The sequence below is a fragment of the Enoplosus armatus genome, chromosome 6 (genome assembly GCF_043641665.1).
Source record: "Enoplosus armatus isolate fEnoArm2 chromosome 6, fEnoArm2.hap1, whole genome shotgun sequence".
In the NCBI taxonomy this organism is placed as follows: domain Eukaryota; kingdom Metazoa; phylum Chordata; class Actinopteri; order Centrarchiformes; family Enoplosidae; genus Enoplosus; species Enoplosus armatus.
The window spans coordinates 2,427,452-2,438,174 of record NC_092185.1 but is presented as its reverse complement, the minus strand read 5'-3'; the positions used below and the strand labels follow the sequence as shown (position 1 = coordinate 2,438,174).

The following is a 10,723-nucleotide window of genomic DNA, read 5'->3' as shown; positions in this document are numbered from 1 at the left end:
GCGCACTGAATTCAAGCACTCACTATTTTATTGCAATGTTTAGACAAACAGGATCTTCATTAGGATTGCCTGACAAAGAATTTGTTGGCAGAGAAATTGCAATAAAGTACTGGGAACTTGAGCCAGAGTGTGGAAATATTTCATTTTTTTTTTTTTTTTTCCCCAGCAGTGCTTCAAGACGTGGTGCACCCAGAGCACACTTCTTCCACTCCTCTTGTCACTTTTAAAAGCAAACAATTTACAAATGAAATTCTCTGCTTTTCTTTACTTTTAAAACCACAAATCAGGAAAAGATGAAATGTTTCATCTTCCACAAAGACTTTCTAAAGAAATCAAAACGAATTTCTTTTGCTCTTAAATGTATTTTGCTCCACATACAGGGACTAGTTATCTTTAAACAAGTCCAGGAGACATTCCTCTCTACCAGCAACCAGACAATAAAGTTCAGGAGGGCGAAATGTTTCCCTTCACCCCCACTTTTTCTTCCTTTCTGCCGTCTCTGTGTGCCCCACACCCGCCACAGTTGTGATCGTGATCCTAATCACTATTGACATACGGCACCCTCCCCTCTGTGTGGCTTTCTCTGCTCGCTTGCTAGATCAGCGACAGGGCCCCCGCCTCATTTCGATCTGGACCTCGGAGGAAATGTGATCCAGAGGGGTGCCGAGGCACAGAGGCACTATTGTTCCCATACCGTCGGTCCTCCCTTACATATACTTCTCTCATCCCTGGCCGGGCCACATGCGCCTGCTAGACGTCTGCTCCTCTAAGCCGCCGGCTGAGGTTGTCCTAAAGTGCATGGTGAGCGTCAGGTTACCTTTCTTTAACTGGAGGGTTAAACTGAAATGAGTGGGGGCGGGGGGGGGGGGGGGGGGGGGGGGGCCAGGTCTAAGGTTTGAAGGCATCGTCACTCTGCCAACCTCGGTCCCACAATGTATACACACAGACACGCACATTCATTTCCTAATGCCCTCTGCCGACACTGCTTTCAGTATTCTTGATGGTTCCTGCTGGAAAGAAAGAAACAATGTGGATGGCAGCGGACAAGTTTGCCCTTGCTTTCGTCCTTTAATTTAAATACACTGATGGTGGGAACACACCACAGTCACATAACGCATAACCTTATGAGACTGTCCTTGTCGTTTGTTTAAACAGCATAAAGGAACTGCATTTACATTCAATGGCAAAGCAGTGAGTAATTTTACAGTGACTTTTTTTTTTATTTTGCTGCAAAACTTTCTCACAGAGGAGGTTAAATTGGATGCATAAAGGCCAGGTCACACAAGGTTTTACGAGCAATAGCTCGCTGACACTTAGCGAGCAGTTAGTAAGCTTGTTAGCTTTTGTCCTTGTTCAATAAAACGGAATAAAAGGGTGTAAAGCAGTAAGTAATTTTCTGGGGCTTTTTTATTTTGCAGGGAAACTTTCTGACAGAGGAGGTTGAATTGGATGCATAAAGGCCAGGTCACACAAGGATTCACGTACAATAGATAACCGACACTTAGCAAGCTTTTGTCCCTGTTCAATAAAACTGAATTAAATGGTGTAAAATCCTGGAACAACATGCCGTGGGGGAGTAAAGTAAAAGGCACAGCACAGAGAAAATACAAAGAAACGTGGAGCGCTATTGTGACTGACTAGCGTTAGCACGTCACAGCTGGCTAGGATGTTTAGTTATTCCAGCTACGCCGACTGGCCTTGTGAGTAGTCAGGTGTCAGGTGTGACAAAGCGTGTGGTATTTCCAGGGATCTGTCTACTACCAACAGTTCATGTTGGCTTCCTTCAACCATACCTTAAATAAATAGTTTTAAAGTGGTTTATCAAGTAGATTTTTGGGGTCTGGGAGAATTTCTGATCCAAAACAACCTGACAGACGTCTGGTCACCGTGCAGATGTTCCACTTTTCTAAGCAGCCGGTCTCCTACAACAGTGAATGTTGGTTTTATTTTAACCACTAATAATCCTTCCAAAACTCCAAGATTTATTTTGGTGTTATGGGGAACAAGTTGACACACACAACAAAATATCTGGCACTTCAGATGCTCATTCTTTTTTTTTTTCGTGAGCTAGCCGCTAACTTCGCCGGCCTACCAGTCGGTGCTGGGCAGTTAGCGTGAGTCTATCAAAGCCTCGTTGGTTGAGATTGAACCATACAGTAAATTTGCCATAAAATTGACTGCAGAGTCGGGTGATCATTCTCTGTGGGTTAATTACTGCAAGAGGACTTTTTCACATTAAACATAGTCATTTGATTTAATTTAAAATATAATGATTAATGCAGCTTTAACCATAATTTAGTTTCATGACCACAACCTTACCCTTAGCTTAACCAAGCAGTTTTATTTCCCCTGAACTTGAGAAAGAACACACAACACCCTGCTGTTTTATGCTTTTGTGGTAAACAAGTTCTTTTGAGAAAAGAGATAGGAACTTAGAGTTAAACCCTGAATGTATATGTGTGTGTGTGTGTGTGTGTTTCCTCCCACTGTTATCCCCCCCGAGCCAAATCTCTGCCGACTTCCCAACGAGTGACAGGCGTCGCCCGGGCCTTGTGCGTTAACCAGGGCCAGATGTAGATGTGACAATAGGGAGCCACAAGGGGAATGCAAACCCGCCCTCCCTCTGCTGTCCATATTTACTTTCCTTATATGATTTTATTCATGTGTTGAAAGTGTCTGCGAGTCAGCGCTTTAGATTTGTGGACACGTTGGCAAGGTGAGCCGTTATTTGACAAAGACATTATTATGAGGAAATGAGCGAGGAGGAGGCCCACTGTTTGGAATAGCCCGACTGCAGAATTGAAGGAATTGTGCACAAAAGCACATTGTGAAATGGAATACCTGCTTTGGAGGGAGTTCATTTTCCCCTACTTCTACTAAATAGAAAAACGTCTCAGTTTCATCTCTGCTGATGATAAACGTTAAGCACGCTAGTTTTAGGTGTCGGCCTCAATAAAAACAGGGATGAATGGGATCCCCTGTGAAGGTTGCTGTTCTTTTAAATGGGTATACTCAAATATAATTCTGCTTATGAAGGGTGTGGGTGTAATTGGTAATTAGATTAACAGAACCAAATGCTATGGCCAGTGATTTTTTTTTTTATGTTTCATTTTTTTGGGATAAGCTGACACTGAAGCTCTCTCTTGAAGCATTTTATTTGAACTAACTGAATGTCCATTTTTCATTTCAAGATTTATCAGGTGGTGTTAAATTGTTTTTCAGCGTGCTACTGGTGCCTTTTACAGAGGCAATCCTGTATTCTAAATGCTGTGAGTCGACATGTATGTTCTTAAGAATAAAGGCATGTAATCACCTGACTGACACACACACATATATAGTTAATAGGACTATTTCACAAGCAACTTGCTCCAAATACCGAAGGCCACAGTTCAGAAATATTAAGCTTAAATTGCTGATCTGACGTGAAAGATTTAGATGAACTGTGAGAATGCGACTGCTGCAATTGACGTGATGCGTTGAGAAGACGTCTCTAACTTAAACTGTATCATGGACTTGAAGTGTTTTGCTTAACAATGAACACAAGTTTTGATTTCGGAGGATTGTCATGGAGAAATTTGACGTTTTCAGCCGAACATATTTTTTTCATTTTACACAGTGACCACCGGGTTTTGCTTTCATCCATCAGGTTTAGGAAGGCTTTGTGTTGCTGTCTGAGTGAATGAGGGAACTGTCAATCATCCACTGTGGCACACGGTTTACTCAAAGTTAAGTCTGTCCAGAGAAAACGCCTTTTGAGTGTCACCAAACCACAAGCAGAGAAGTGAGAATGTCTGCTGGCTGTACCAGACTATCGCCAAGGATTTCTATTGCCCCAAATTTTTTAACAACTACTTTCCAGAGGCAAAGGTCAGACACGTACTGAACCACCTGTCTCTATCAAAAAGCTACAAGTGTGTATTCTATATCTAAAGGTCGCCCAGAAGTGAAGCAAAGACACTACAAGAAAGAAACTATTCTAAGAAAAATTGCAAAGAACAGACAACAGAGGCCAGACTCTGACACAATAATTAGAGAGCAGTTCTACCCAGAGACACAGGTGAGGAACAGAGTGAAGGAATACAAGTAACTAAAAGGCATGTGTCAGAATTATGGTTTTGTCTCACTGAGCAATAAGAGAGAGAAAACTGATTCGGCATTGAGGAGTTCAGTGAAAGCACTGATTAAAGGACAAACTCCTCTCTGTACCTCCATTTTCTGTGCTTTTGAAACTTCACTTAATTTCAAAGGGTATAGTATAATGGCCAAGGGCAACAGTGTACTCAGACATCAGATTTATTGAAGCGTTCGATAATATGGTTTGAAAAAATACACCACTTTTCTCGCAGTTAAGTTCTGAAATGCGCTTTGGCACAGCTTTCAGACTTAGTGCTTTATTGAATAGAGACTTGATGCTATATTGTTATGCACGTTTTGCAAACAAAAAAACATAGTGCCCACCTTGAGCGTTGAGCGGGGCCTGCAGCGTGACCTGTTGTGAACGCTGGAAAAACACGTTATTGTATGTTAACTTCCAACTGATGAGTCATCTCTGAGATCTTTGAGATATGACGAGACACTGATGAGATAAAGACACAACATGTGATCCATATCAGACATATCCTCCTCTTATAAACGACTAGTTCTAGCTCAGGGAGTGGTTTAAACATTAAATACAGACTTACTATTTAATTAATGTAATTATTAATGTTACACACATTACATTTATTATTCTAACGTTTTTCATATTGTGTGTATTGGCACATCTGTGATTCTGCACTTTAAAGGAGCATCAGTTTACTCGTCTTGAGTGAGCTTTGTCAAGTCTGAGAGCACGACCCGATGATGTCATAGTGATGTCATCTGGGTCACCTGAGCTCGGGAATGAAAAAGTCAAGATTTCTTGCAACTTCTTGAGACTTTGACTTTGATAATGGAAAGTGTTACAAACTGCGGTCGTTGAGTTTACCAGGCAGGAAAAAAGACGCTATCGAGTTGCATTGTGGGAATTGTAGTCAGAGTCAGAGTATCTCAGCCTCTGATCCTTCCTTGATCTTTTTTAAATCTGTGGTTCACACGTCCCTCAACTGTATGAAAGAGCAACACTAAATCATACGTGTGCGCCTTTAAATAAACCTTCCAGCTAACTCACTTTCCAAAGTCAGTTGATACCTTTTTTTTTTGTTGTATGAAACACTAATGAAGTTACCTGCGTTTATTCAGAGGACACTCTACAAACAGGAGTGAAATTTTAAATGTGCTGTTATGTCCTCAGACTCAGGAGATCTCAGGAGGAAAAACTTAAATGATCTTAATTCACTATTTACAGGCACAGACGAGAGAGTCTGAGTTATCTGTCGTACTTAAAATCTGATGAATGTTTTGACATGAGATGTGTTCGATACTCAGCGTCCCAGCGTATCGAGTAACGACAGCGTGGGTTTAAAAAGTCAAATGGTTTTTACAGTAATTGAGGATGCAAAGTGGAAAAAGTAGCCCATAGATATGCAGTGTCTGGACTAATCTTTAGCCTGCAGGCTTTGAAGTGTTGTCCAGTATCAATGTCATTATAATATTGAGAAAGAAATCACTGCATCCGTCCGTCCGTCCGTCCAGCCTCTGCGGCCGCCTCATGCAGGGTCACAGCGGGCTGGAGTTTAACGCAGCACACGCTGGCCAAAAGACCACATCCTCATATATTTGAATTGCTTCCCTAAACTGCCGCCTTCTTGATGTGAACAGAGTGTTTTGTTAAGGTGACATCCACAGCGGAAGGTCTCAATTCTTTTTCCAAACATTATATAATTGAATCACACAGCAGAAGCCTGAAGATCAAATCTGGCCCGAGAGATAATGAAAGGTTATTGAATTATTGGATCGAAACTCTTCTGCTCAAATTCCATTTATTTTGGCCAAACCTGGCGAAGCTAAGTGGTGATTCCGTTAATGCCTCCACTTATATACTCCATTTATAATGAATACAAGCAGTCGTATGCTGCAGAATGAACAGAGCTTTACTTTTGTGTCATTCGCAGGTGCCCCTTTCCAGTGTCTCCTGTTTTTTAACGCAATATACTCAAATATATATATATATACTCAAAATGGGAATTCGCTTTCATTGAACTACTCAATGAAAGCATTCGACATTTTGTATGAACATAAACTGTCACAGAGGCAGAAAAGTGCATAAACATAGATTTACTTATTTGTTTATTTATTTAAAACCTGGAGGAAAAAGACCGGAAAGACAAGGAAAGCAAGACAGGAAGATAACAGTCCACGCAACAGAAGTCCTGGTTCTCATTAGAAGCCGTTACACTGTGATCGTGCACCATAAACATCCAAGGAGAGTGGATGGTTTTTAGATTTTACAATATTTATCAAGAGATTTGTAGAAAAATCATTTATTTTCTTTTCTCTTCTCTCCTCCCAGATATGCCGTGGCACGACTCAACTACTACTTTGAGAAGAAAGAGGAATATTTCGGATTGACAATGAGCTAGAAACAGAGGATAAAGGACCGCCAGCATCTTTGAAATCAGGAGTAGCATTACCCTGCTCCTGTGAGTCCAAGAGTTTTCAGTCCTTCTTTGTCACTACGTGGATCCACGGTGGAAATGAAGGCATAGAATAAGCTTATAAATGTGCTCCCCATTGTTTGTTTTTTCAGGCTGCAGTGTGAGTTAATATGTTTTGCTATCATTGTGATTTTTAAAATATTTGTTTTACCACAGTCAGTATGCCGATAAGCCCATTTGGCAAATTAAGATGAAGCTCGTGCCAGAAACACATTAATTGTTCCCACATTTAGCCGAGTCGCATAAAGCCACAAAAAATGAGCCTGATCATAAAACCCATAAGAGGGTTATTTGCATGCTTATTCAGTGTGTACCACAGTTCTGATGGAAAAACAAGTTTCCATTCCAACTTATGTACTGTACCAAGTAGTGCATTATTCTAAATCTTTCTCTTTCCTAAGGACTCCTGCTGTAAAGCTGCTTTTTATGTACCTTACAGGATGATGATGATCATACAGTATATTGCTCATTTTAAAATTTATTGCAAATTCATCGACATTATTCAAGTGCCAAAACAACGTGTAAAGACAGTTTGGTTGTGAATTAAGTTTGTGGAGCCATATATATAAACCATGCGACAAATTGGTCCTAATTTTATTAGGTAGTGAAATACCCAGAGAGTCAGCCATTTGTCCAAATTACAAAGTGGTTTCAGCTCCCAAGAATATGCCCAGAGTCACTGACTGACTGCACCTCCAACAAACACCTTTCACAGTAAACAGGTACGTTTGACTTACCGGTGCTACTTAACTATAACACTGACTGTTATCAATGCTTTCACAACTGAATTAAACTAAACATGTTCGCTTTGTGAGCTGCAGCTGCTTTTTTGTCACTGCACTGTAACTACATTAATCTGACTGCACAATTAATTTATTTTTCATTACTTTGTACACTATAGCCTTCAAGTATGGGGACATGCTGTATGCCGTTGATGGGATGTCGTCATCATCTGCCCCCTCGGTGCAGCTCATTAACTTGTCAGTGTCCCAGATGTTCACTAAATCAGTTAACCTAATAAGTGTTTAGAATTCACATCAGTGTATGATGCAATAATGGACAATGTACAGTACATAAACTGTACATACCGTAATGTATACTGTCTTGCTGAACTAAGAGGAGATTTCAGATGTGCATTCAACTTAACATTTCTTTATGTTCAGACCACTTCAGAACGAGCTGAATGAACGCGCTGCTGAGAGTTCACTTAACTCATCAAATTAAGCTTCTGAAGAATCAGCAGCAGCAGGTTGAGCAGATTTCCCAGCATGCATTGTTAAAACTCTCCAGAGATCCTCAAACATGAATGAAGGATGGTGTCTTTAATACATGTTGAGATCAGTCGTGGATGTTTCCTTTCATAATTTCATGTGGTGTATAAATGGCTCCAGCAGTGTTTTTGGCCAACTAACTTTTAAAACTGAGAAAATGTGAATTGGAAGCAAATCTGTGTGTCGTGTTTGTGTGTTTGACTGAACACTAAATATCTGAAGTTCATTCTACTTGTTTTCTCCAGTTCAATAAACGTTCCTCTGTTGGTATTCACAACTCACGAGACGACTTTAAGTTAACTCACTTTTTGTTTCTTAAGTTGAACCATCTTAAAATGATTTACATGTCATACATGTCATGACATGTGACTGGTGTAACTGATAACATTAACGAGGGCTCTGTTCCATTTAGGTTCATTCCAGCTGCTTGCTAGGAAGCCTGCATGTAAACCTTGAAATACATTTGTAGAAATATACCACAATTAATATAGTTGTACCTGTGCTTTTCCTGCTATGACATGTCAAAATATTTGTCATGAAAAAGGTCAATAGTGTCAGAATAGAGGCAGATTAAAGATATTATTCTGACCACACCTCCGTCATTTGGAAATACGCTAAACTGCAGCAGTTTTCTGCCCTACTGTGTGTGATCCAATATACATTTACCCCCGTGGGAGAAGTTTGCCTTCAAGGCTTTCTGGCAGAAAGCCTTCCTAACATGTGCTTAACGTTCAGTTTAGGAACCAAAAGTAGTAGTTTTGACCCAAACCATGATCTTTTCCTAAACCTAACCAAGTAACCTAACCAGACTGCCACTGAAGATAATAATAAAAATACTGAAAATAATAAGTGAACTAAGTCAAAAAATAATTAGGCACAACTGTCATTGAACCATAATATCGTGGATGTAAGTCCTGTGTTTGGCCCACCGTAACGTTTGGCCCCCCCTGGACTTTTGTTGCTCTGTATACTACGTCACCTGACTACATTCACCATTTGAACAAGCATGTAGGTGTTAAAACTGAATCTGTGTCACGGCTCTGAAAGTCCCACATGAACATAAAGCACACAGACAAAGATCCACACCACCAGCTGTACTTTGATCAGATGATGCCAATGTACAGTAAACATCATGTGATGTCGTAGCTGAATGTATACAATGCTGCATTTGTTACTGACATGCAATTGCCAATGATTAAGTCATTTATCTTTTAAATAAAAGGGCTGCGAAGGAAGCATGTTTTGATTTATGAGAGAAGAGGCCAGACTCCATGTCTCTGAATCCCCCCTACTCTCTTTATCTAACCTGACAGGAACTCACATGTCAAAGCTTTAACTATTTATAGCAGATTTCTGCTACCAGTGCAGTGTGTTACCATGCACCATGAAATAGGTGTGTAACAGTATTTTTTTAAGTATTGGCAGCAGGAGCAATACATTTGCACGGCAAACTTCTCAGAATCACATTTTTATGCTTCAAACCTACATGAAAGTGATTATAAATTATAAACAAAACCATATTAAGAGCAGTATAATTAATGGTTTCCACACATGTCAAATGTACCTTTTTACTGGGTGATCTGACGATACATGATACTTCCAGATCAAAAGCTTTCCTTATGTCTGAAGGTGCTTCACAGCGATCAAAGTGTGCACATTTTCATATGAGGCAGAACTGCAGGGGACACATTACTGACGCATTAACATAAATGTCACACCCCTGTGGTACAAAGCTGGCATTACTGAAACACAACCTTGTCTCCTATAAATCATGTGTATGCACATTTGCATTACCCAATACATTCTGTAGGAAATGTAATGCCACCTGGACTGCACTCCGTTAGTTCGACTCTCTAATCCTTCAAATCAGCGTTCACTTTTTCAATATTAAACTAAGATCACAACCTTTCTCCAAATTTAACCAAGTGCTTTGGTTGCCTACCCTTGTGATGTCATTACCGCAATATTTCCAGAGCCTTAACCAAGAGCTTTGAGTTGCCTAAACATAATCACGAAGCCCTTAATCGTGCTTTAGTTGCCAGGAGCAGATACTGCAGGGGAAACGTGAAAAGCAGCGAGAGTGAAGTTTCACATGGTGGAGTTTTCCCATTCTGAGCACTTCAGAGACTCCTCATCCAGTTTGGCTCAAAGGTGGAGTTTGAATGTTTATTCTTGACTTTAGTAACAGCAGTTGACAAAACAACTGAGACAGGTGACTTTGCGTCAGAATCACTCAGTCATCGCGTTTCCTCCAAAACATATTAGCGTTGAACATAATCCAAAGGAGGGAAACTGCCACAAAATCAACAAAATCAGATCCTTCACGTCGAACGCGTTTAAAAGAGAATCATTCTGTAGTCAAAAAGGTATAGACGTGTATTATTATTATTATTATTGTATATTATTAGAGATAGCATTCAAGGTTGAGAAGTTAAAACCTTCCAGACCGACCGCGGCAGTCTAAACCAAATAATCCACACAGATTGACTGATTGAAGTTCAAATGTGAAACTTGTGAGCGCTGTTTGATGTAACATCTTACACCTTCTGTTGTTTTAACCCAAGGCAGCTCAGTTTGTCATGTAAGCAAACTGGTAGCCTGTACTTCACACCAGTTTGAATAGTGAACAATAAGTTGGTGTGTAGTCGATGAAACAAACAATTCAGACTGTGCAAAATGGTTGCAACATGTTCAGAAATGTCAAGGAGTCCCCTCCTCTGCAGAACCGTGTCTAGTGTCTTTATCTGCGAGGGAAGCACAAAAAGGAATGTGATTGTAAAATCAGCAGAAAGGATTATGGTTGGTGAAATGAAGAGAGGACGGGCAACAATGGCGTTCTTTACCTCCTCATGGTCACACACAGTTCCGCTCATCAAG

General features: G+C 40.4%; 1 protein-coding gene across 1 annotated transcript in view; it reads left to right on the top strand.

Moving 5' to 3' along the window:
- Positions 1–6,500, top strand: part of LOC139286818 (ethanolamine kinase 1) — a 23,567-nt gene extending 17,067 nt beyond the window's left edge. The window contains exon 8 of the mRNA XM_070907738.1: positions 6,431–6,500. Within this exon, the coding sequence (XP_070763839.1) occupies positions 6,431–6,500 (70 nt within the window). The remainder of the gene's footprint in view (positions 1–6,430) is intronic.
- The last annotated feature ends 4,223 nt before the right edge of the window (positions 6,501–10,723 follow it).